The sequence below is a fragment of the Maylandia zebra genome, linkage group LG6, assembly GCF_041146795.1.
Source record: "Maylandia zebra isolate NMK-2024a linkage group LG6, Mzebra_GT3a, whole genome shotgun sequence".
NCBI lineage: Eukaryota > Metazoa > Chordata > Actinopteri > Cichliformes > Cichlidae > Maylandia > Maylandia zebra.
This window is the reverse complement of record NC_135172.1, coordinates 43,148,745-43,176,324: the sequence shown is the minus strand read 5'-3', so window position 1 is coordinate 43,176,324 and position 27,580 is coordinate 43,148,745. Positions and strand designations below refer to the sequence as shown.

Sequence of the window (27,580 nt, the reverse complement as noted above, 5' to 3'; positions counted from 1 at the left end):
CCAGCAGTGAGTTAAACTATCCAACTCTGCAGCAGAAATAAACACATTTACAGCCTGAGACACTCGTCCACTCCTTATTTTTTTGTTAAATGACAAATGTATTGAGTGTAGGGAGCGGTGGACAGCCCGATTACCTGCAGAGAGCATGTGCCACCAGATGGAGGCCGTGTTCAAAGTATGCGGTACAGCTGATCTGAGCCTCTGCTAGAAACCAAGAGCTGAAAACAGTGAAAGTGTCCCCTGCAGCCACCTGCAGAGCTCTCCGTAGCGTATTTATTGAGATTTTTTAGTGCTTCTTCCGTTCCTGGTGAACTTTGTCACTACGTTTTCCAGCCGTTTCACCTGTGTGTATTCGAGCTACCCACTATCAGATATTTGGAGGTTTGCACAGGATGTTTGCATAGATTGAAAACCGCTCTGTGCAGGCTAATACGCATGCAAACACAACCATGGTACCATAAAACAAGCGTTAGGAGCCTGACTGTTACGGCACGTTAGCACGGGTGGATGTCGCTGAGCCTATTCAGCGCCGCCTGAGTCACTTCTATTCTTTAGAAAACAAAACAATTGGTGACAGCCCAGTGCCAAACTGGGTGACCTCAAGGTAGCAACGTTCATCTGTCTTTAGTCAGTGGGACAAATCTTTATTAAAGGCTTCTTCTAATGTTTAAAAATGCAGGTCAAGCCTTCCTGCTGCTTCATGGGCTGTTATACAGGCTTCATCTGAGCTGTTTATGGTGGTTATACTCGGTCCAACATGGGGGAGAAGGTTATGCATGTTATGATGAAAATCATTTCAAGTAGCATGAGACGTGCACACACGCAGCCAGGCGCTGTTTGACCTTCACATGAACATCCTCTGTGACAGGATGAGCAGCTAAAATGTACTGGAATGTAAAATGTGTCCAGACCTCAGAATCAAACCCTCACGCTGCGAGTGCCGCTCGGCCTACGAGGTGCTCCTGCACTCGTCAGGTTCCACCCTTCATCAGATTATTTGAGCCTGATCACCCTGCGGCATGAGCGGTTCCTCCGCGGGGCCGAATCCTCCCTCTCTCCCTGTTAATCCCTCTGGCAGGCCGACAACTCCCACCCAGGGTAGCTGAGGCAGGATCTGCGGTGCCCAGCCCTGATCCTGCATGCTCGCCGATAGATTAAAGCGTCCGGCGCGAACAGCTGTGAGAGGCGGGGCGGCTTTCTGTGGCCACGTCTCTGCTGTAGTCTACATCAATCAACCGTCCGTCTTTAGCTCATATCGGAGCATCTGTGGACAGATCCTCTCGCTGTCAAAGCACGGAAGGCACGCAGGGCGTGCGAGGGGAGGGATGAGGCCTGCAGAGGAGGGCGAAGGTTTAGGGCTTAAGTTCCCTCTGAAGGGAGGGAAGGAGTTAAACTCTGCAGGCATGTTTATAGACAGAAAAAAAGCAATCAAGAGAAAGAGCGGAACAGAGAGAAACAGTTTACACGAACGTTTCCTCTGCTAAAGCACTTCAAAATGGGTGGGCCTTCATTTAATTGCAGAGAAGCTCTTGTTCTGAGCTGCTATCGGGACAAATGCTCACTTAGGCTCGGATGTTTTTTAGTGCGTGTGTTTGGATCAGATGAGAGGAGAGCAGCTCGGTAGATACCAGTTTAAGGTCACGGCTTACCCCGCTGCATGAAATGTTAATAGTCTCTTTCTATCTGTGGAGGAGATATTATCTTAAGAGACAAAGGAGCTATTTTGGAGGGACGACACAGTCGTACATCCCGGAGTTGTTTATCTCCACATCAAGCACAGAGCGGAGTGTGTGAGCACCCATACATATGTATGAATGCATGTATCTGTGTGCATGATTAGATGCAGGTCTAAAATAAATTTTAGAAAACACTCCAGGTATTAAAAGTGATCATTAGGAGCAGCTTGGTTAGGAGTTTGAATTTCTCTGCAAAAGTTCTGTCAGAGCAGCACGAATGAATAATAAAAACAAAGAACATTAGGAACAAAAGTGAGACGCCGAGGTGTGAAGAACGGCCGCTGCAGTTTTCCAGGAGTGTGAAATAAATCAAATCTTGTTAAAAGTCTGTTCGCCTCTCTCTCATAGCTCCATCTTATCGCTGAAATCTCTGTAAACACAATCTTCAGACTGTCCAGCTGTCAAAATCCAGAGGAGCTGACAGAAATGTTCATCTTTAAGTATGCATGTGCGCTGCATTCTCAGTGAACGTGCTTTACAGGGAGGATTCGAGTCTAACGGGCTGCTTAACCTTTGGCTGATGGGTAATCGTACCTGCAGCCTGAGAAGAGCCCGTCTGAGCCCACTGCAGGAAACTCCTCTGCCCGGTTTCCTTTAAAGAACATTTTTATTTGAAGTCTCTATGTTAATAAAGACACAAACAAAGGGGTATTTATCTATAACATAATGAGCATATCACTCTTTCTGTGTTAGGGTCACACTCTGCCCACTTTAAAAAGTGAGGAGAAGAAGCGACGATGAGGAAACAAAAAACAAAGATCTGAAAGTCAGGGAAGGAGCAGCTGGGCCGACAGAAGATGAGAAGAGGAGGAGAAGGGGAGCGTGGCAGCTGCGAGGATGTGGGCGGTGAGACGCTTCAGTTGAGCGCGAGCGCGTTGACATTTTAATGGAATCTATAATACATGCGAAGTGGGTCACTGGATGGGTGTCCCATTTCCACGCCACGAGGCACAAGGTCCCCTCGCCGCCCGTCTCTCTCTCCAAGTTCAGCTGTCAGCTGCTCAAGTTTTCAGCTCTTTTCTGTGGAAACACACTAATAAGTGATTGGACAGAAAAATACTGAGTATCAAGTCAACCTGCAGATGGTGTGTCTTTGCAAACCCAGACGGTTAAGTAGAGAGTAAAGCACCAACGTGGAAGTCGGCCATCACTCAGTGAACTGCTTTGATTTAGTGTTTAATGTCTCGACAGGCGTTTCTCTCCCTGTCAGCCCTCGATTCAGAGCAAAACCACATTTTTCTCACCGGAAAATGACAAACACGGGGTTTTCAAAATCAGCTGCACGGCTAAATCCTCCAAGTAGTTTTTGCAAAACATGAGGAAACCAGGTAGCGTCAGGTTCTGCGTGCAGGTAAAGTTCTCTGAGGTCAACAATGTTAAACGCTAGCATGGATCAAAATAATGTTGAGACTGATTAAGATGAATTTGTGATAACCATTTTCTCGTCAATTAGCTGGAACCGAAACAGCGCCTGACTGCGGGTAATATGTTTTTCCATGACTCCGCACATAAGCGTTCATATCTAATTACATCACAGCTGTGGTCATTAAACAGAACTCGTGTTTATTTCATGAGACGACACTTCAACCGTGAAATAATAATTCGGTCAGATGTTCGTGTTCAGTCAAAACAGGATGAAGATTCTGGAACAATCTGGAAACACTAATGTGTAAATTGTTCTAACACAACAATCATGTTTGTGTGTGCACACATTAGTGTAGGTGGAACACGAGACTCGTTTCCTCCCATCAGCCCAACCCTGAGCCTGGTTCTGCCCAAGGTTTCTTCCTGTTAAAAGGGAGTTTTTTTGTCCCGCTGTCACCAACTGCTTGCTCTGATTGTGGGGTTTTCTCTGTCTTTCTATATGGTCTTTACCTTTCAATATAAAAAACCTAGAGGTGACTGTTGCTGTGAATTGGCGCCATATAAATAAAATTGAATTGAATTTGAGCCTGTGAGCCTGACAAAATCGACTTAACTTTGTTTTAATTCAGCATTCCAAGATTGTGTCTCAGTGCTGGCACTAGCATGTCGACACTAGCATACTTGTGTAGTGCATAAATTTCAATAGTAAAAAAAAATATTTGCTACCGTACACCATTTAGACACCTATAACGCACTGCATGTGCCCAGACTTGACACTTTGGTTCTCAAAATAGCAAGGCACATTATTAAAGACCGCTAGCAGGACTATAAGCAAATGTTTCATCAAGTGGCTCACTGATTCATGCACATTTGCACACATTTACCTTTGGCAGAATTCTGACATAGATTTAGCCATGTCACGAAACGTGTGCTAGCTAAACTGCTAGCTAGCAAATGTGCATGATTTAAAATCCTTGCGGATGACTCAGCCTCTGGTCAACGCATGAGCAGAGGTTGTCATTAAGTGGCTCACTGATTCATGCACATTTGCACAAATATACCTTTGATAGAATAAAGATTTCTGACATAGATTTAGCCATGTCAGGAAACGTAAATGATAAATGGTCTGTATTTGTATAGCGCTTTACTTAGCCCCTAAGGACCCCAAAGCGCTTTACACATCCAGTCATCCACCCATTCAGACACGCATATACACACTGGTGATGGCAGCTACATTGTAGCCACAGCCACCCTGGGGCGCACTGACAGAGGCGAGGCTTCCGGACACTGGCGCCACCGGGCCCTCTGACCACCACCAGTAGGCAACGGGTGAAGTGTCTTGCCCAAGGACACAACGACCAACACTGTCCAAGCTGGGGCTCGAACCGGCAACCTTCCGATTACAAGGCGAACTCCCAACTCTTGAGCCACGATCGCCCCAGATGTGCTAGCTAAACTACTAGCACACCTAAACTACTAGCTAGCACACGTGCATGATTTAAAATCCTCGAGCATGATTCAACCTCTGCTCAACGCACGAGGAACCGTGAGGAAGTGTGCATTCAAGACGATGAAAATGTCCACTGTGGGCTTCTGTGAACAGCGCTGAATGTAGACAGCCTCGTTTCTGAGGAAATTCCACAGAGCACCTTTAAATATCAAGACTGATATGGAAATCTTCTGACAGAGAGAGACACACACTGATGCACATATACAGTTAAACACGGCGTTCTTCAAACTGTAATGAGAAACTTCTAAAAGCCTCCTGTCGTTAAGGCTAACAGAACTGATTCAGTATAGATTTCATCCTCGGTGTCATTACCCCGTCTGAGCTCTCTCAGCTCACCTCACATATACTCGTGTGCCTGTTTGACTACAGCTGTCGCTTTCACAAAAGGTCCTTTACTTCACGCTTTGTTTGAAGCGACGACTGTTTGATCCCGCCGTCCCGAAGACGAGGAGCCCGCTGGGACACGTCTCTCCCTCTAGCAGGCGTGGTTTGAATTCAGCTTCAACTGAGAGCTAAATTGCTCTCCAGTAAACACAGAGCAATAAATCAGGCCGTTACAACTTTGAGATAAGAGGCATTTCCTAATTCAAAGCAGCTGGAAAGTAAAGATGATTCGCACCTCGGCGGGACTTCCGAGATGGGCCTCGATAAGAAAACGCGCCTTGGACCGCTTTCATTGTTCTGAGCTTCCTGTTTTGATGCGCTGCCAAGGCTTTCCGTTTTCAGTAAACGATTATTGGAAGTCCACACAGACCAACCAGATGGCCTGCGGTGCAGATAGTCGTAGTCAAAATGTAATTTAACAGTAAAATCTGTGACCTCCTGGTGTAATAAGAGCCGATACAAAGGAGACATTTAGATGTGTTTGGAATGAAAAACAAGAGCCTAACAGCCAATCAGCTGGAAGGAAAGGGGCTTTCTACACAGAGCTTCACTGAAGCTCGCTGTGATTCGTATCAACGTAGCTGTCACCGTTACTCTGGGTCAGGCTAACAGAGGGCCACATTAGCGAACATGCAGAACTGAGATTTCAAAGAGGCTTTTGATGATGAGCTGGTTAAAGTGCAGGTTATTCCCCTCTAACTTCTTTTAACCTCGGCTTCCTCTTCCGCTGCTGGTGAAGAAAAGCAGCAGGTATTTATAGATGCTCTTCCTCCACACAAACACTCGTGACACCTCTGAAAGGTCGTAGCTGTTTGGGCTGCCACGCCTCTTAACCGCTGCATTAATAGCAGACGGCGTTCACACGCACACGCACCTGTAGGACAGGCAGTATATGTTTGGCAGGGCAAAGTGAAGTGCACACACTTTCCTGTCATTATCAACCCATAAACAAACCTCCGGTGCCCTGGCCTGCTGAGACCTCACGTCGTCTCGGTCACACCGAAGCCTCTCGTGGCCACTTTTCCACCTTTGCTCGCTCTCTTCCTGTTTTTCGTCTCCTCTGAGAGTCTACTCCTCTCGCTAATCCTATGACTGTGTTTAGAGTCTTCCTGCTTTATGGGACGTCTGCTATAAATATTGTGACAAACAAGAGTAATAGAGCGCTCTCGCTAACTCTTGACCCTCTGGTGAATAAAGAGTCATGACCGTGACTGAGAAGTTGTTTTCCTCAGCCGCCTCACTGTCAGAGCGTTCAACACTTAACACAAATAGATTTGGACCCCAGGGAGGAAGTGGGGAGCCGAGACAAATTAAGATCAATACACTGATCTGTAAGTTCTTGACCTCCGGACACATCGCTGAGCTAAATGGATGGCTATTCTCACCATCAATTACTCTTCCACGGAGAATAGAGCGTGCAGTCAAAGACAAAAGGTGCTCGTTGCTCCCCATACAGGAGGCGGAGCACTAGTGACACTTGCAGATATGTCTTAAAATAATAAATTAAAAAATAAAAACTGACCGATTGGCACCAGGGCCACCACTAGGGGGGGACCGTGGGGTGCCTCGCCACATTTGGACATCCTGACGTATAATGGAGGAATAAATCTTGGAGCATTGTAACTTTTTCTTTTGTTGTGTTGCACGTTTGTTGTGTTGCTAAAATCTGGCCCGTTCTCATCTCCTCATTAACAACACTGTCCCCTGTTAAATAATAAAAACTCAAAGAAACTCCAAAGAGAACATGGTGAGATCATTAGGAGTGTACACGTCCTAAATATCTGAGTTTCGTATCAAAGCTCTTGATGCTGCGTTCACAATATATTAGCTTCGTTTTAAAGCGAAGGTTGATTCGTGTTCAGTGTTCGACTGCTCTGCTGGCAGCACACCTTTCACCGATGTTGTGCTACTGTGGTTCTGAACGCAGGCCAGAGTTTAAAGGTTTTTTGGGACAGGTGATCAGTGAGATTACCTGTTAGTGCTCTGTGACGTAGTTTCTTACGGACTCTGTTTCCTGTCACAGCAAACACGTATGTTCACACGTCAGAGGGTCTGAAAAAAACAAAAGGACCAGCAAACAGACGCTTGGTCACCTTTTTCAGATGCAGGGACCAGTGTTGTGAAGCAGTCCTTATGCAAGACCTGAACTGAGGAGCCTTTCTAAGAGTTCTGGACCCTCTTAAATACTTTCTGAGAATGTTATTTGTCTTGATGTTCATTCGCTGGGTGGCAACCCAAAGGTGGGGAAGCAGCAGCAGCTACAAACGTGAGGGAACACGTGAGGTGGGGTTCAGTACAAAGCACCTCACAGATGTGCTGCAAATGTAGGCAGCTGAAGTCTCGCTAACTGGATGTGTAGAAGGATAATCAGCTGAGCCATCAGCTGATGTGGGACCGTGGCTGAGCTTGATTTCTCACCTGAACAAATGCTATGTTCAATGAAACCAGGACAAGGACTGACAGCAAACCTGCGTGATAAATAATTCAGCTTTACTTTGATCAGGAGAGGGTGGAGACAACATCTGGGGAACAACACTCGGAAAACAGCCCGAGGCGCTCAAACCTGGGCCTCTGCCTCTTTTAGTGAAACTGGTCACAAGCCGGGTGGCAACTAAAGGCTCACAGTTCAGCATCACCGTCTTAGAGCTGTTCAGTCCTTTGGAGAAGTCCAATAATATCTGTTATAATGGAGCAGTTTGTTCCTCTGATGTGTAACTTTCATTTGCTTTACATTATAAGATAAAGACCTACAATCACACAAAATGCCAGGGGCCTAAAAGTAGTTTAACCTTTGTTATTATGGTAACCTACCCAGAATCCTCAGCTGTGTCACTGCACCATGCAAGCCGAAGAACATCCACAGCGGGCGGGAGTTGTCCACGCACACCTGCATGCCCACGTTGGCGCCGTTGTGGCTGAGGATGACCTCCCCCTCCTGGTTGACCAAGAAGCCCAGGATGTCACTGCTCTGTAGAGGCGTCGGCACACGGCACACCGCCCAGAACTCCTTCCTGTCCACCAGGGCCTCGGGATTGTAGGGTAAGTCGCTGGGGCGCAGCACCGCCGGGTCGCAGGACGTCACACCGTAAGACAGAGAGCCCGAGCGCGCCGGGCTCGACTTGGTGACTTTGATGAACACTGTCTCACCGATGCGCAGTGGCCGGTTCGTGAAGACCAGCGTGCGCTCTTCACGCGCGTGCTCGGATCGCGCCACCGTCTGCTCGTCCAGCGTCTTAATGTGGGCGCCGCGCAGCTGGTGGAAGTGGAGGTCGCTCTCCAGGGTGGACGGTAGGAGGGAGGACTGCTGGGAATTGAGGGAGTTCTGCGGGATGGGGCAGCTGGAGGAGGAGGAGGTGGAGGCCAGGTGGAGGGTGTGGCGGTGGGAGCGGCTGTGGGCTGGGCCACCGTCCTCCTGCTGCAGGTTGAGGTCGCACAGGCTGACGGACAGGCGCGAGTCGTCCGCTTCACGCCGCAGAGAGGAGGAGCGCACCGTGGTGAAGGAGCGTGGACGCAGGCAGTCTGCAGGAACAATCTCGCTGTCTGGAAGAGGAGGAGGAGAGGACAGCGGTTTAAATCAGCACTGCTGAGTTTTGCTCTGATTAGCAATTTTCCTAAAGCCTGCGGGAATGAAGTTTGCAGCTCACCAAGTCTGAACAGCACTAAGAGAAGGGCTGAATCTGCAGCTGGTCTGACAACATGATAACGATAATAAAAGAGCAATTTCATTTCACTAGCATGAGCTGGTAGCAAGGTAGGGGTGATTACTCGGTGCTGAGGCAGAGTGTCGGGAAGTGTGTTTAAAGGAATTAAAGACAGTAGTGGGTCGCTCCTGCATCTGCACAGGTGTACAATGCTGCACGGTGTCAGAGAGCAAGGAGGCATTATGGTTATGGTTAGGGGGTTCGGGAAAGCATTATGTCAATGAGATGCCCTCACTAAGATATGAAAACAAGTGTGTGTGTGTGTGTTGGGGTGTGTGCTGGCTGCATTCCTTGCACTCCATAGTACAGTATCACTCCACAGACATCTATTAATATATACCAATACATGTCTTTAATAGCAGTGTAGTGGCCACATACAGACAAACGCACACCTCTGATAAACTCTCAGGTTGCTTCCCATCCTATGCGCTGACTCAGCTGCTTAAAATAACATCCTTAATGTGCCCTCCCACCTCGCCCTCCCACCTCGCCCCTCCTGGCCTGGTGGTAGGGGTAAAATTAGCCCAACACGCTGACAGCGCCCAGCTCCTCAAGCTTGGGTTTGTGTGAGATGTATTTGCAGAGCTGAACGCCAAACGAGACCAAGACGAAAAAAGAAAAAAAGAAAATGACCTCCTGTTCCTCTTAGATGATACTGAGAGACCCTCAGTCAAAACAAGAGGCACTTATTAAAACAGTGGGCTAGGGAGGTGCAGGAGGTCCAAGGATGAGAAACAGCCACCGACGGTCTCTGGAGAGTCTCGAGTCCTGGTCAGCTCTATCTGTCCAGGACCTGAGAGCTCTGACTTCAGATAAACCTCTTAGCCCTAATTACCAGGGCCGCAGGACGGGCTGCTAACTGTGAGCTGCAGCGGGGAAACCAGAACAGCCAAGCTTCTTATGATCCCACAGCTGACAGGGACACAAGCCAAAAAGGAGACAGAGTCAGGACAGTCCCATTGACAGGGCCGCCCGAAGCAGGAAGCCTCCATCATCAGGACCGAGTAAATTTGAGATTAGCTTCAAATTGTGGAATTAATTTAACTGATTGAATCAGGTTTCAGATTTACAACTGTTCATACAGAAGCGTAACACCGGCAGTTAAAAGCAGTCTAAGGTACCGTGACATACAACACACAGAACTAGGGATGAGACTCAACATGCTGTCAAGGATAGAAACGGTGTCTTTATGTCCTTTACGTCCTACAGCGGACTCTGTGTGAAAGTGCCAGCACAAAACCTCTCTTTCAGTCTCAAAGCTGGTCTCATCCTTGTCCTCCACTTTACTGGAATTTTGTCCCAATAAAAATGGAAACTGGATGTAAACAAGTCTAAAAAGCAGATCTATCCTTCAGGTTGATCAGGCCCAGTGTACATGGAAGATGGACATCACCAGTTGGTTTTTCCTACTGGAAACTGGAGCATTGAGGTTACCCTCCAAAGTCTCGCTCCATTTGAAGGTCTATTTCATTCTAAATGTTAAAAACACATCAGATTCACAACAGAGAGCAGAGATCAGAAAAGTGTTTAATGAAGTCATGAATGAAGTAAGAGATCATTTTTGTGCCTCCACACCCAGAAAACCTGCCCTCTGCTGACAGGGTGAAACCATCGCATTGGCTCCACTGTTCAGGCTGCGCGCCTCTGTTTCATACAGCCGATGCTGCTGGAGTAAACCGACTCATCCCCATCAGTCACTGACCTTTAAACTCTACTGCTGCTGGCACAGATGAGATTTTCAGATCAGTTTTCAGGTCAGCGACCAAGATTCAGACGACTGGATCACGGCATCATTGCATACTCTGGATATTGTTCAAATAAAAAGGTGGAAGCAGAATTCGTCCGTCTTCTACCTCCTTTGACTTTCATTTGAATCTGTTGTTTTGGATAATCACTGACACATTTCAGAGTTTTCCTCATTCCCTGATCCAAGCTCCACCGTCACACCTTAATAAAACGATCACCTAAGAGGATATCTCACTCATCTACAGAGACGCTGACTGGCATCAAATATCAGTCTGTGATATGTTGGAGTGAAGTGGAGATGACAGCAGTCTGCTCGGCGCTCCATCCTCTGAGAGTTACACGTCTGATTTTCTGCATCATCGCTGAAATGCCGTCTGATGAGATCGTGCGCTGTAAAGCCGAGACCGTCGTGTCAGTCGTCGATTAAAGCTAGCTGCTAACTCAGACCGTGACGCCCTGTGATTAATGTTTAATGGGACTAAGGCCTTGTAATCGTGCTAATTGATTTCTCAGCGAGGGATAAAACGGAGAGGACAGTGCCTTTGGTGCACAGGGCGACTCCCAAAGACTGCTAATCAACCATTAAACACCTCTGCTCAGAAGCGTGCAGCAGTTTCCCCAGAGTCCCCGAGGCTAGCTGTAGATGACTAGCTTGAATTTCATCTACTTTCTCAGCTATCAATCCCACACTGATGGACTCTCAGCCTCCATGAAAACCAGGGCTTAGAGGAGATTCTGTGCAAATGAACGGCCTGACGACGTGTGGATGTTGGGATGTTGGGTTTTAATTGAACAGCTCAATCAGCCACGTAGTCCATTTCTGGATTTTATGCAGTTTCCTTGGAGCTTCATTTGCTGAAGGGAGACCTTTAATGAAGCAAAGACTCCTTGATGAAGCCTTACATTTCACTCACTGATGATGAGGGAAAGCCTCTCCTTTTAGGCATGCCGCCCGGTCGCTCTGACTCAGTGGGGGATGTGAATGACATCACCAAACCAAATTGCGTGCCTCTTGCAGTTATCTGCTGCCCATCACTCTGTCGCAAATTGGATTACGATGGGACAGACTTTGTTGCAAGACTTCCGGGACTGGAGCTGATGATGGCATGCCTCGAGGGAGGATAACAGCGAGAGGAGCAAAGCCGGCAAAGGAGGGGGTGGTGCTGCCCGTGACGGTGCTGGATTTGTGTAGAAAGGAATTGATGGAGGCTTCCAAAGAGCCGCACATCATCGCCCTCTCTCGCACCTTCAGTGTCGCGCTGATGCAAATGCAGAATGTGTGAACATTAACCCATATACATGGGAAATTTATTTCTCTAAAAAACTCATCTTTTATCAGCTTTTCCCCTGTGAAGCTCCTCTCAAGGTTTATGTTCCCTTTTACGTCTCACTCTCTTCCCCTTCCTCCCTCACTTTTCAAAGAGCAGTCATTTCAAACTCATACCAGATTGGGCACAGTGTATTCTTCTCTCTGCTTTTTTATTCATCAAAGGCCGGAGAGACGGAGCAACGCCGTACCGCATGTGCTCCTAATGCTCGTTGTTAGCTTGGGAGGACAGAGAGAGCTCTGAAAGGACTGCAGAACATTTACTCTGTGTGTGTGTGTGTGTGTGTGTGTGTGTGTGTGTGTGTGTGTGTGTGTGTGTGTGTGTGTGTGTGTGTGTGCGCCCAGCATGCGTTTGTGTGCCCGTGTCCGTTTGCGACCTCACCAGCTGCTGCCCGCTAATCATGGTGCACCTGCGTTTTTAGTCGATACAGGCCTTTTGTCCTATTGGTCCCTTTCAAAGCCGCCACTCACAGATGCTCTCCTATTGGCCGATGCCACATTTTCTTCACTTTGCATTAAACACTGCATTTGTGTGAGTGTGTGCGCTCACGTCTCTCTAACACTGCAGCTGCTGACTGTGAGCCTGGAGGAGCTGGAGAAATGAAGCAGAATCACCTGATTCTTCACTTCTGAGTGAGCTGCAAACCAAACGTAGCACCTGTTGGGCTGATCTATCGCGAGTGCATAGACGGGAATCGGCGGGGTGGGCGGGTCAGTGGAGAATGGCAGCGTGCCCGTTTTGGCCCGCGCAGGCTAGCACCGTAAATGTTTTTAATTAGCAAATAGCCACAAAGCAGGTTAGCTAATGCTGCGCATGGGGAGGCGGATAGAGGGAGAGGCTGGCTTAGCGGCTTTGCTAGCCTGAGCAGAAGGAACGTGCCAGGGGTTTGAGCCGGTGTTGGAGAGAGGGTGTGGGGGGCTGGAGGTGGAGGATTTACTCTCTCTCACGCACACAGTCTATCTCACAGGGCTTATCTTTATCCACAGTCTGTGGAGGGTTTCATCTGATGTCAGCAGAGATGGAGAGACTGAGAGGGAGAGCTGGAACTCGGAAAGACAATGAAAAGAAGGATCCTGAAGAGATTTGAAAGCGAGAGAAGAGGACTCGGGGAGGGTGTCTGCAGATGTGAAGGGAACTGTCCAGCTGGGATCAGCTAAGAGGGCTGGAAGGTATAGCTGGATATCCGGGAAGCTTTTGTTATGAATAGATAAAGCGGAGTGAGGGAGACAACACAGAAAGAGGCAGCGTGGAGCTCGGCAGTGACCGACCTGGGGATTAAAACAACGCAGACCGACTGGCCAAGCGAGAGAGCGAGCAGTATATAAAACAAGAGCAAGAGAGGGACAGTAGAAGGGAGGGATGGAGTCAGAGGGGTCTTTGTGCTAGATGTTTGGGAGTTCTTTATTCCCTGGCACTGGCCCAATCCCCAGTCCCCAATCGGGCTGGGAGGCTTTGAACCCGGGGCTTTTCGAAAGAGCAGCATGCTCTCAGGGCAACACATGGCCATAACAAAGAGCCGGGCAAAATGCCCGGTAAGTCACAAAAGCCCCGTCCCTTAGGTCATCGGCAGAATTCAGCATGTGCCGCCGTGTCTCTGCCAATCGGCATGCCAAGACCTCGGCGCTAATAACCTCCATCATAAGGTTCTTATAATAAAGCCCCCCAGTTTTATTCCCGTGCTCGCACACGGAGAAAGGCTAATTATTACTGCGAGGAGACCGACAGCCCCTCCACAAACATCCAGCACTCTGCTTGCACACATATGGAGGAGAGTGCATTCATCACTGTTGGAAAATGAACCGTCTAATGTGAAAGGTGCTTCTTTCAGACCAGCTCACAGGATTCATGCATAGCTCTGCTTACTTTTAGTGTCTTTCAGCTAATGTTTAGACTCACAACTCGTTCACACGTCGTTTCCAGCCACACAAAACATAAATGTCTGTCGGGGTCACTTCCTCTATGAGTTTAAAGGTTTACTTTATGCTTCTTGTATTCTGTGAAACCCTGACGAGGTCCACAGCTCTTAAAATTTACGGGTTGTCTGTTCTTAGACCTGTTTTTTGTTTTATTGGTGCATTTCCTTCTTTTGGCATGTTTAAAAATCTAACACTTTAAATAAGCTGACAGTCCAGGCTCTGTCTAAATGCTGGGACATTTGTCCTTTGAGTTTTTCCACTTCGTCCTAAATTTGTTCACATCCATTCTGAGAGGAAACTCGGGTTCCCGTCGTCGGCTGTTTGTAGTGTTCTCTTTCCTTTTAAAATGCATATTTAAAAATATTTAAGGTTCATTTTCAGTCACCATTATTTTTGGATTATATTTCAACTTACTGTCATTTTTACTCTCCATTTAGATTTAGGCACCCAAACTGTTTGGTCAGGGCTTAAAACACCTTTTCACAGACCAAATACACAAATCCTATTTTTAAGTATATGTATAGATTATTCCGACTCATGTTGTTACAATGACAACATTAAAGGAAATGTAGGAACATCTAAACATGGAGAACAAAACGAGAAACATCGGCACTCAGATAAAAAACAGTGACTTATATCAGTTATTTTGGAATAACAACGATTTTCATTGCTAATTAACTAAATGGTAAATATATGGAAAAGCAGTAGCAAAGAAAAGATATCACTGACAACACCTGTGACACTGATGAAGTCCGTGAACTTAAAATAGAGACAAATTTGACATAACAGTGTGAAAACTATCCAAGCGATCCTTGTTTACCTCACAGGGTTACCGTTCAAGCATTAAAGCCTCCTCTGGGGGATCGTTACAGGGTTTAAACTCCTGTTTACTGTTGGAAACTGTGCTTTTCAAACCAAACCTGGAGGTGAAAGAGAAGCTAAACAGCAGCTGCAGGAAAAGGAAGTGGGGGAGTGGTGGGCTCCAAGGTGGCTTGCAGATGTGCCGTAACTGCTTAAACAGTACACCCACTGTGAGATGTGTGGAAGAGCGAGCCGAGCCCAAAGTAACACTACGCTCGATTAAGATACCGATTCCCCAAAAGACTCGGAGGGCGACTGAGACTCTGGCAGCGTCTCCACTGAGCATCGCGATCTGAACTCTGTTTGGTCCGATTTTACCCAGAGTTGAGAAGAATCAGTCGACATGAATCTCGATGAGTCACCGCTACTTTACCCCTGTTAAAAGTTCTCTGCTGGACCGCTCAGCGCTTACAGAGAGCCCGACTCAGCCAAAGCACGCTCATTTGAAACGAATCGTAAATGCCAAATCATACAAATCCTGTTTACTCTTCTTAGCCTTTGAACTCTCTCACCAACAGCCATCATGAATTATACACAGCTCGGTTTAGCCAAGAAACACAGCGTTGCTAAATTTGCTTTGCTTGGTGTCTTGAGGTCTTTACAACACTGAACCCACTACATTTCCTAAATGAGAAGAGAAAAAGAGCAGATTTACACCATCTTTTCTGCTTTGTGTATTTTTATTGGAGGGCCTGTGTGAAGCGTCAGGATTTGTAAGTGCCGCTATTAACTGGGAGGCTGAATCCTGCCAAGTCAAACACCAGCGCCAGTCAAGTGCTCGCAGCAATCAAATCATCATTTCACTGAAAGCAGTTGGTTTCTCCCAGAAGTAGGGGAACCCGCGCCGCAGAACTCAAACACAGCTAATAGACTCCTGTCACTCCAGAAGTTGGCGGAGTTCCTGCGTCGGTGCCAGAGTACAGTACGGAGGGAGACAGAGGAGATCAGACTCGGTCGCTGTGTCCGAAAGAAAAGAGTGTTTATTATTCTCTGAACACACTTTTGGACTTTAATAATTAAGATTTGTCACGTCTCATCACGCGGCGTTCTCATCTCGTCATTCGATGTATAGAACGTTTTTCACTGCAGATAGTGTGTGTGGCTTTGGCAAAAGAAACCAGACTGTCTTCTTTATAGACTCACTCGGTGAGTCCCACTTTCTTCCCACTGTGACAAACAGACCCTCATGCAAAGCCAAGAATCTAGCCCCGCTTTCATAAACTTCTTCTAGGGACCAAATTCTAAGAAGACGACCAGGACGAGGAGCAGGGAGGTTTCTGGTAAAAGGCTCGAGAGTTTCCGAAGAAAAAACAAGAAATATTCTTCTACTGCTGAATGACAGCAAGTTAATGAAACATTAGAGATTTGACGGCACAGGGTAATGTTGTCAGATGATATCATTAGAGCAATGCAATAGAGCTAAAACAGCAGAGATCACAACACGAGATATCTGGAAAGTGGTGAAAGCTGTTTTTAGCCCACTGATATCAAACAGACTGAAACAGTAAAACTACCAGCATGTTCATTACGCCAGTTTGCAGGGAAACTCTTTAATGTCACATTACTTCTCAGAAGTCTTGAGTAAAGTTGACGACAGCGTCTGAAGTTTATCCGTGTTTTGCAGTGACTAATCAGGTGTCGGACGTCAGTGTTAAACGCTGCCAGATGCGAGCTGCATTTTATTTTGACAGCTCCAAAGAAAAAAGACAAATATTGTGCCTTATCACCATTTCCAACATTTTTAACATCAGTCAAGGGAAACCTGCTTTCAGCTGCTCTTCCACCTGCTTTCCGAAGCAAACCTGCTGCAAAGCTACCCGGGAGCACATGAGCGATGCAGTTTCTATCAGAGGTGGCATCGCTCACTTTAGCCTCACCGAGGCTGTCGTGTTGCGAACGGTTCAGAACGGGACGACCCCGCCTCGCACGCCGACACGCTGTCAGAGATAAGCTAGCTCTGACACATCTCGTGAAAGACGTAAACAAAGAGCCGCTCCTGCTGCGCCTTCATCCGTCAAAGCTTCGCACATTGTTTTACTCTCGCTGCACTTCTTTACACCTCGTGCACATCTGTCATCTTTGTACAAAAGCACAGCTCTGCGGTCTCTGCGGAGTCGTCCTGCAGAATAACACGAGGTTACGTAAGCGAGAGGAGCGTGCGGCTTTCAGCACGCCACTGCCCCACGTTTCATGGTTTAGAGTTTAAAATCGGCGCCACCTTCATAACTGCAAGTGTTTTGAGTGACAGCAAGTGTTTTTGCTTCCTGTTGGCTCAGTGGGACCTCATTCTCCAGTCCAAAGCTACCCCGTAATTCAATCCATCACTTGAGGAAAGCTGAAAACACTGCAGATATCAGAGGCTCTTTGGAGAGTGTAACTACAGCTTTCCTCCATTCCTCTCTCCCATGTTTTGTATGAACTAAATTAACTGCTGTGCTTCTTTGGGGTGACAGCTAGATTGGCCAACACCTACTCTGAGTCAGCCCGGTCGAGAGGTGTTAGCGGCCTTGAGGCTTTGCAATCAGACTTTATTCTCTCTCGTCCTTCAGGGAAGTCCCACAGAGGGCCCGTCTTGATTAAAGCTCCACAGTGACTGACTCATACAATCTGAGTCCTGCTGGCTTCACAACAGCTGGAATTACTCAGATACTCAACCTCCTTCCCGATGTCAAGTAAAGTCCTGCTGTGTGTGTGTGCGTGCGTACGAGAGTGACGGCTAACCCTAGGAACCGGGAAATCAGTGTATATTAAACTGCCTTTGTGGCTCGTTGGATTTCAAGCCTGTGGGGACGGCTTCGGTCTGCCCAAAAGATTATCCTGGCAAACCTCCACAATATTGTGTTTGCCCCGTTCGAGCCAGGTGCAGTCAATCACTCGCTACCCCAGGCTTCTAAGCGGAGAAGTAACTATATCTGACACCTTTCTCTGCAGCAGGAGCCTAAAATACAGAGATGTTTGTATGCTGCGAAGGCTCCAAACTTTCCTGGCAAAGCAGACTGACGTGAAAAGAAATCACGTGTATAACAAAGCTGCGTGTGTGTACACGTAGTGGAGTCGCTCCATCATTTTTATGGCCCAGCTTCATGGAAGGTGACAGGTGAAAGTCTTAAAATTGCTCTCGTCGCGCTCGTGGAGGCGTGAAAGCACTAAATCGCCCCCCCGGACTCTTCGTGTGTGGTGTCGCCCTCGTGGTGATTACTGCGGGGCAGACTATCGTATGACACGGTTCCCATTTCAATCGTTCTACATCAAAGTCATCCTAAATGTCACCTGAGGTCATCCTCCGATCCTGAGCAGACCTCAGAACAGCCTCGAGGTGGTGAACAAACGACAACTCGCAGCCCACTGAGGCTGCTCGACACGCTGGCCTGGACGTGGTAAAAGAAACGTTTTTCTAACAGTGGGATCAAATTATGACGATTAAGCTTCTCTAAAATCTCACTGACTGAAAATAGAGAAAAGATGTTTTGTATTAACATTAGGTCAGATGACCTCGTTTAATTTTAATAACAAACTCACATCGCAGTGTTTTGCCAGATTGAACATAAAGTCAGAGTTTTACACTTATGTTACTGAACTGCTCCCAAAGAGAAGCACAGCGGTCTCAGGACAGAGAAGTGTCTGCGTGACAGAGGAAACAGGACGATACGCACACTCTGCTCCAATAATTAAAGCAACACTTTCATCAGAGCATCAAGCTATTGATCTGGTATTTTATGAAGTAGCAGCACGGGCTGTAAATCAGTTTGAGCTGAAGTTCAGTCAGGTTCCCTAGAGGGGCAACAATGACACAGGATGATTTTCCAGGTGGATTTCATGGGCACTTTTCCCCTTCTCATCTTTCCTGACTCTCTTATCACTAGTTTTGCATTTGCCTAGAGTCCATGTGGTGATACCAGGACCCTACAGCTCCTCCGGGATGGCACATCAGCAGCAGGCTTGCTGTGCCCCCCAGTAGAGTCTCAGGAGCATGGAGACAGGCCCTTAACCCATCAGCAGACACAGCATCTGCTCCTTTGTGCAAAGAGGAACATTATGAGCACTGCCAGAGCTACAAAATGACCTCCAGCAGGCTGCTGGTGTGAATGGCTCTGACCACATGATCAGAAAAAGACCTCATGAAGGCGGCCGAGGGGCCGAAGTCCATTAGTGGACGCTGTGTTCAACACCTGGCATCCTGAATTGTCATTTACGATAAAATACCAGAATTGGCAGCCCTGTGCTTTTCACAGGTGAGAGCAGGTTCACCCTAAGAACATGTGGCCAACGGGAAAGAGTCTGCATAAGCCTGCCTGTAACATCATTCAGCATGCCCATGGTCTGTGGAGGCATACAATGTTAACCTACGGGCAGGGACGACATTTTTAGACTCATCGTCAGGCCCTACGCAGGGGGCCCTGGGTTTCCCTCGGTGCTCCACAATGCGCAGCCCCACATGACGAGAGTATGCAGGCAGCTCCTGGAGGATGAAGGAACTGATACCATTGACTGGTCCTCACACCTGACCTAAATCCAACAGAACTCCTCTGGGATGTTTCAGTCCATCCATCACCACCAGGTAGCACCTCAGACTGTCCAAGAGCCAGTGATGCCCTGGAGCAGATCTGGGATACTGTCCCAGATCCCTGATGATGTCAGGCACGCATGTAGCCACTTATTAAACGGAGCAGCTAATATTAATTGTCTGTGGGCTGTAAGAACGGCAGGTGAGAGCACTGAGCTGCAGAGCAACAACCTGGGAGCACCTGAGACAAGACCAGCCTTGCACTTGTTTTACCATTAGTCACAATAAAGCAAAGCACCTGCCTAAGGTAAGCGTTCAATAAAGGAAAACAGCCCTCCAAATATGAACTGACAGTCAGTAAATGCATCAGAGTCATTAAATAAACTGGGTGCCAGTAACTGTGCAGCGTAATGAAACAGCTGGAAGAAGAAGCATGTAAAGTGCTATGAAGACAGGCAGAATGGGTGATTTGGAGAGATACTGGAGGCTTTTCAGTGCGTTTGAATCACTGTCCCCACTGAATGAACACACGACCACAGGCTGCTGTACGTTATGAAACTGTTGCGCTGCATAAACAAGCTGTACGGTTAATCCACCACAGAATTTTAATTCATTCTTTATGTAGCGAGGATTACAGCATTTCCAAGCAGGCACAGTGAATAATCTCACGCAGTGCTGTTAGAGACGGACGTGGAGAGAAAATAAATGTTATTGATCTGAGAGGGGACTCTGGCAGGTGCGCTGTAGCTTGGTTACAACTGTGAACATCACAAATTAAAATAAAAAAAGGGGCTTAAAGATAAAATGTACACAACTGCCAGACCAAATTGATCCAAGACAGCGATTAGAGTGGCGAGGACTACAGCTACTACTGTAGCTGCTCCATAAATAAAGCCTCGGATGTGGCCTGTGCAGTAAAAAGGTTCCTGAAACGCACAGAAACGTGATGCACAGAGCTGACACAATTGGCCTTTCACCATCACAAAGATGGTGTCTGGTCTGGGTGATGCATTTCTCTCTCTCAGCCTTTGGTAGTGCCCCCCCCTCTGAACAGGCCCCCGTTTATGAGGGCAGATGTCAGTCTGTAGGCCCCCTGAGACTCACTCTGTAGGCAGCCCTGCACATGGCCTGACAGTAAAAAGACAGTAAGGATGACTTAAGCAGAAGGCTTAAGGGGAGAGGACCAGTTTCTGATTAAAACGGTGCTTGAAGCAGTGTCTTCGAGGGTCAGGCATCTCAGAAAGATGTTGGACAGAGAGTTTAATCACCCTAAAGCTCCGGGTGCTAAGCTCAGCTTGTGCATTTGATGTGCATGAACCCTTTTTTGAATGTTCCTTTAAAATGAAACAGCCATTAATAACCATTTTTCCTCCCTGCAAACACCGACTGAGTAGGAAAAATGTTGCAAACGGCAACGAGACTTTTAGCAATTATGGTGTAAAAACAGAGAAAACAAAGAATATGGATTCCCCTCATGCTCTGTACACTACACATCCGCCGCTGCCAGCCTGGAGGAGATATTGTCAACCAGCACAAATACAATCAAACATGGGACATGTGACCCCTGGTGTATTTTTACAACAGCATCCGCTCTGAAGGGGAAAACAAGAACGAGCACACAAGTTCCCACATCAAAGCCACAGCCATACTATCCTGTGCTATGTACGCAGGGTATGCATGCTAAGCTACGTAGCATAGCTGGATAATGCACAACAGTGTGCCTCCGCTGCTCTGGTGTAAACATGTGGGCCAAATATTTCTGAGGCTGGCCGAAGGCTTTACTGCACACAGCAGCGGGGTGAGTAACCTGTAGACATACAGTAAACAAAAGGAGAACTCACTTTTTCAACAGCAGTGATGTTAAAAGTAAAAACACCAACATGAAAGGTTGTCTTTACACCCGGTTACTTTCTTATCACTTTAGAGGTTTTTCAAAGTGACGAGAAAAGAAGGTGACCGTGGCTAAGGTAGATACAGGTGTGTCATCCACCAATCAGAAGGTTGGTGGGTCTCCGTATTGCTCCCAACACATTCACCTGACTGTGTATGACATCTAAAGCAATATGTATTGGTACCATTCTCCAATCCTTATCTTGGATGTTGATGCATGCAGGGCTAAGATGTACAAATTAAAGACTCTGAATTGAAGATTTTTGGTGATCAGCTGTGAAAGAACTTTTCTTCAAGGTTATTCTAGAAGGACAAAAGCTAATTACTCATGAAACGCAGCACTGGGGCTGGATTAAGCTGCCTGTGGGGACCGGTGGACAAAGGCAGCTGGGCGCTCTTATTGAACACCCACCATTTTCCAATTAGTTTGGTAAATCTTGACTAAATAAAGACGGACTAAGGTAAAAGCGCCATGTTTGAATTCTATTAACTATATTTAAATATTCTGACACAGAGCCCTTCTACATGGCAGGGTGGTTTGATCTTTTATAAACAGTTATTTACTTTGTTATTGGATGATATGCACACCAAGCCCATCAAGACACGCCTCATTCCCTCCACCATGTTCTTACCTAGCAGCTGCACGCCGCGGGTCAGGCCGTAAACATCAATGAGGGCCCAGAGGGGCTCGGCCGTGCGGACCCCGCTGAAGAACAGCATGGGACTGGACTCGTTAATGCGGTAGAAGACTCTCCCTTTCTTGTCCACCCAAAAGGCGATGACGTTGCCCTCGTTGGCAAATTCCTCGGGCAGCGCCTTGGCCCAGAAGCCACTCTGAGACACCAGGTCAGGACAAGCGTACTTGGGAAGGTTGTCTGGGTTTATTCTGGAGGGGTCTTTAGCGGTGAAGCCCAGACGCAGAGCCCCACTCCAGCAGCACTGCTTTTTGGTAATCTGCAAAGAAGAAAACTTGTTGGTACGTGAAAAATATCAAATTATAAAAATGTTTCCATGAATAGAAACGTCTGCTTTTTGAGGCTTTAAATCAATAACTGCATCACGTCTATCCAACACAGACAGCGAATTTGAGTTTACACTGGGGGACAAAACCTTTTAACTGTCAAGCTAAGATAAAACTAAGACAACAGTTTTGACAGTTTAAAAGCTCTCAGACACTCGAGAGGAAAAGTGCTCCACTCTGTGAAAAATGTACCTTGAGGCGGACTTGCTCATAGAGCGTGATGGGCCGGTTGCTGAAGGTGATGGCATTGCAGAAACTGGCCTGCCTCTTTGCTGTCTTCTGGGCAAGGTCCATGACAATTTGGGACCCCTTGGCGTTTGGATGGAATAGAAGTGGGCTGATGGGGAGAGGCCCACCGACACTGCCACAGTGGATAGGCAGGCACCTCTTGGGTTTGTGGTGACATCGATGTGACGTGGACGGGAATGGGCCACCAAGGGAGTCTAATAAGGCAACGAGAGACAAAAGAGCAGAACAAAGCCATGAATTTCATTGAAAACAAACCAAATAAACGTCCTAATTAGGAGCAGGAGGTTAGGTTCCAGCAATGCAGTTAGCATCTGATGTTTGTAATTCAAAATGTTATCACACAAAATGACATCAGATAAGGAAATATCATCTAGGATTTGGTTCTTTGTTGATTATCTGTGAGTAGAAGAGTAATAAGCTAATCAGCAATAATCACACTGGGCCTGCAGGCTGAAAACTTTCAAAAACACATGTCCAAGACAAATGATGCTCTTTAGTTACTCACAAAATGAGCTGTTCCCAGACAAACAGCCATTCTGAAATCTAATGGCTGCATTACATGGTCCGCGTTGGCCGTGAGACGCTCTGTTGGACATCTGTGACCACAAATTCTCAGTAGAAGCCGTGTGAAGTATGATGCTGTTTGAACATATTGCATATACATTATTTGACCCAATTAACACTGACGTTATGGTATAATTCTTGCAGTCCAATAACCAACCAAACAGGTCAATTGCAAGTTTCTAGCAAGACTAAATATCACATATCGCGCTTGGTCACGCACTTCAACCCAAAACCCGGGAAGCAGTTCGATGGCTGCTTTCCGGTGGTGAAGAAGACTCGCAGAGGAAGGCATGACTGACTTGATAATTAAATGCATGGGCAGCAGAAGTGCCTGAATGGAGTCCGAGTGAGAGGAGTGTGACCGCAGCACTTGAGCAGCTACTAGAAACATGCACTTGAGCAATTTTCACAGATTTTCCACGGCCACTAACCGCCAGGTTAGAATGACTAAATTAGTATTCTGCAGCTGAGCTGAGAGGAAGTTTTTAGCTTTGAAGGAGAGAATCCTCAAAATTCGACTGATCTGATATTCAATACGTTACCATTCTGAGATGCTAAATGCCTTCCAGAAGTTTCTGTATTTGTGTTTAAACATTCCAGTATTTTGTGGTTATGGGGTATAATCCATCTTCCTGATGTACCCGCTTTCCCTCGGCTTGTCAGGCCCCCGCTTACATCAGTTAGCGATTAGCGTTTTCCTCACCTGACCAGCTGTATCTACAAAGACTGCACTTGTATCCTCTCACAGCAATAATTCAAAGCAATACCAACTGTGATTGTAAGATAAGAGATCTATTGAGAGTCCTATTGCAGACTCAAAGCACTACATGTTTCATAGCTGTGTTGCATTATGGACTACTCGAGCTACTGTCAGCAGAGAAATTGGTCTGCTGTCTCTTCTTTCATAGATTTCTCCGGGTATGATTTGCCATCTAGAAAGAAATTCCATCTCCTCCGGTCTGAGCGATTGATACATCACAATAAACATCAGCAAATCCTGATGTTTATGCTGAATGTTTCAGTTTTTCCCCACCAAACTCCAGTCAGCTGTGCTGAAAATGTTTCAACACAGAAATGCCTGGCTACGTACATATTGATAGGAGAAAGAAACTGTCGTCCATCAGTCCACTACATTAAATGTACAGTGTGATTCTGCCTCTATTACAGCGTTTGAATATGAAAAGAAACTGTGGCAGGTGCCTCATTACAAAAATTGCCAGAATTATATGATTAACATTCAGTTTTACAGAGGCCTGCCTGATTTGACCAGACCCTGAAACAATGAAAGCCAACTCAAGGGCAGCAGCAGATGTCCTGCAGAGTCCTGATAAGTCCACATATTTAGTCAAAGACAACAGCACGCTTTGTAGTCCGTCTTTGTGTTTGTCTGTGTTTATCTTGTAATAACACTACAGTTTTACACAGCATGTCTGCTATTCTATCTGGCCCCGAACTTAAGAAGACGGCTGAGGCCTTTTGTCTTAGGCAGTGCTACAGAGGAGCGGCTGTTGAATGTGGTTCACGTGGTCCTGGGCAGTTTGAGCTGAATGAATTAGCGGGCTCTAAAGAGGCACAGCTGCTGCAGAGAGAAGGGGCTACGTGTGAATTCATGTTCCTTAGCAACCCGTGGTATCTAAAGGTCTTGATGGGCTCACTTGGCAGCCATCAGTGAGCTTACAACAGATGCCTTTTGTTTATTGAGACACAATAAAGTTATATTTATAGTCTTGCTTGGTTGTGTTTTTCCAGTCAAACAAACAGGAGTACTAGTGAACACAGAAAAAAAGCATCCATTTCAGGTATCTGTGGGTCAACGGTTACGTTTTGGAAACGCTGAATTCACAGCTGGTTTAACTTCTGAGCGAATATCAAGACTACACGGTATCCAAGTATCTCTCCTCTTCGTGGTACTTCTTCCTCTCCAAGGTAACATGCGCAGCACTCGTTTAGGCAGCATCATGAAGTCAAGCTCAGCTGTAATCCTGGCAGATCAGCTCATCTCAGTGCCAGCCCACATCGGCTGATGTCTCAGCTGATAAACGTCTATACATCCAATTGGCAAATCCCATACAGGCCATAGTATTTAAGCTGCTTCTGCTGCTGCTGCAGAAGAGCAAACTCAGGTAGGCCGGAGTGTTGCGGTGGTTAACACTGTTGGTTCACAGCAAGAAGGTCCTGGGTTTAAATCCACCACCTGGCCAGAGTATTTGTGTGTGGAGCTTGCACACCCATGTTTGTGGGTTCTCTGCAGGTACTCTGGCTTCCTCCCACAGCCCAAAGACATGCAGTCGGTGCGGCAAGGTTAACTGGTGACCCTAAACTGCCCATAGGTGTGAATGTGAGTGCAAATGGTTGTCTGTCTCTGAGTGCTAGCCCTGCAAGACACTGATAACCTGTCCAGGGTATATCCTCCCCTGTAATCCTGAAATGAATGAAGCATGGATGGATGCGTGTGTGGGTAACCTATCAACATACTCAGGATATGTACTTTAATGCAATTCTTAGATAGTTCATGAAACACAGTGATGGCACTGCTTTAAACACAGCAGCATAAATATTGCCTTCACTATAGAAAGTCTTAAGGTTGCAGCTGGCTAAAAAAATGTTTCTTGTACCAGCTCCACTTAAAAATGCTGAAATGCATGATAACTTACTGCTAGTCCTACTTGATTTGGATACCAGTCGCCTGCTGTTCAGATAGCTTCTTTGCAGAAGCCCCCCCCCCCCAACATTGGCCACTGCACTCAGACTATATGGCTTAAGCTTTGAATTTACTTTTGACCAAATATCGACTATTTCCCCACTTAGTGGGCTTTGTTTAAGGCTTGCTGTTTGTTGAAGCTATCAGAAAAACAAAGCTGCCTCGAGCAGCCCGTCTCAGTCGTCCAATTACCTCAGGAACACAAATCCTGGAGTATGCTCATGTCCTCAGAGCCCGAGATGTGACCCCTCAATGTAAATAACTCTTGTTGACTACAGTCTAACAGCTGCCTCCGCTAAACCCGTTCTTGTGCACACAGCTTTATACTTTTGTTATCAGTGAAGAGGTTGTTTTAAAAGCCTCATAGGAGCCATTTTGCCAAAGGTCAAGGATGTCTTATTATGAACAAACAGGGTGAAAAGCTTGTATTCCTCTGCCCACGAGTGCAGAGGGTTGTTTATCCCACTAATGACAGCACATGTGTGACAGGTCCGATCGCTCGTCACAGTACACAGACAGATAATACCGTCATACTGCAATGAACATCTCTGCGGTCTCATCATTTCATTCAGGTGGATGACGAGAGGTTTTTTGTTCAACTCAAGCAGTTTCCCATGCTAATCTAATTTTATGTGTCCAGAACACTATTCAAATATTTGCTCCGTGTCTAGTGGGTACATCACTTCCTTGTTCTGTGGAACACCCGCAAAAGCTGTTCTTCAAATGAAATGTTCCTGTGAGGTAACCGCTGAGCTGTATTGTGCCATATAACCCGCCACTCGCTGGAACCTCGGCCGTTCATTCAGCTGTGCAGAGATTTTGAACCATGCGCTGCATAAAATGATGAAGACTAATATCCAGGCTATACTGCTTCATATACAAAGGCAACATATTGCATTAGCAGTGTGTGCAGAATCACTTTTCTGCTGTGATACACACTTTGTGTCCAAAGCCTCAGACCCATCTCCAAGGGGGACTAAAACAAACCCTGACCGGTGTTTGCACATGTCATTGACCCAGATCTCCACTGATACGCCCAATTTTAGCACCATGGAAACACGATGAGGCTGTATCATTCAAAGCACAGGTAGCCCACATACCAACCCACTCTCTGCACTTGTTGCCATGTGAAGTCCAGCTTGAAGCTCATCCTGGGAAACATTAGAGAAAACACAACCTCGCACACAGAGTTACTTTTGTGACTTTACGATAGCCCATCAAGCCTTTAAGCAATGTGGGAACATGGGAATAACAAACATGCAGACTGGTGTAGGGTGTAACGTCAAACACCAGATCCTTACAGGTTTACATTTCCACTCAAGCTTATCACAGTTTATTTATGCACCTATTAGAAGTAAATGAGCATTAATGTACTGGTGTACTTTGGATCACTCACCAGAATCATTTGTTAAGAAAACACAAAGCGGACTGTTTAGCTTCAGCTCGTTCTCTCGGGATAACTGCAAACATTACAACACAGGGCGGATAAATAAAATCCATTTCATCTTTACCAAAACTTCACAGGTGGAAAACGCTTCTCCTTTGCTTCTTTTTCAGATGTTTCTCTCTGTAGATCAGCTGACAGCGTCATTTAAAACACTGCCAACAAGCCTGGAGGGCAATGACAAACAACTTCTTAATGATGTTTACATAGCAGTGTCTGGATGATGCATTTAATCGCACTGACTCATGACAAAATGCCATTTCAGTCTAATGTAACTGCAACAGTGAAATGAATCACACGATAACGGCGACAATTAATCACATGCATTATCATTTCGGCAAGAAGGCTTTACGCGTTACAGTACAGGTACAAGAACAACATGCTGTGCCTCTTACAGAGTCACCCAGAGTGTTACGTTTCCTCTTATTACTCATCTCCAAAGTTGCACACATGTGTGACAGATGCAGTCAGATCATATAAAACTCAACAGGCACCGACTGCTACGGTAGCTGTGGCTGCTACTCTACCTGAGGGCAGGTACCAGGAAGTCACTGCATCGCTGGTGGCGACCAAAAGATCAGAAATGTTGTTAAGGAACATCGTGAGAGATCTGTTGGTCTGTGACTGCTCAGATCAGTGTCAGGTGATCCCGTCCAAAAA

At 46.6% G+C, this 27,580-nt stretch overlaps 1 protein-coding gene across 3 annotated transcripts in view; it reads right to left on the bottom strand.

Annotated features, from left to right (window-relative positions):
• neurl1aa (neuralized E3 ubiquitin protein ligase 1Aa) overlaps positions 1-27,580 on the bottom strand; it is a 68,245-nt gene that overhangs the window by 7,420 nt on the left and 33,245 nt on the right. For 2 of the 3 annotated variants that reach the window (XM_004538699.5, XM_004538700.5), the window contains exons 2-4: positions 22,155-22,405; positions 21,574-21,895; positions 7,807-8,535 (exon numbers count right to left, since the gene is read on the bottom strand). In XM_004538699.5, the coding sequence (XP_004538756.1) occupies positions 7,807-8,535; positions 21,574-21,895; positions 22,155-22,405 (1,302 nt within the window). Of the gene's footprint in view, positions 1-7,806; positions 8,536-21,573; positions 21,896-22,154; positions 22,406-22,716; positions 22,851-27,580 lie in introns of all 3 variants that reach the window. The other variant, XM_004538698.3, reaches the window with a different exon arrangement.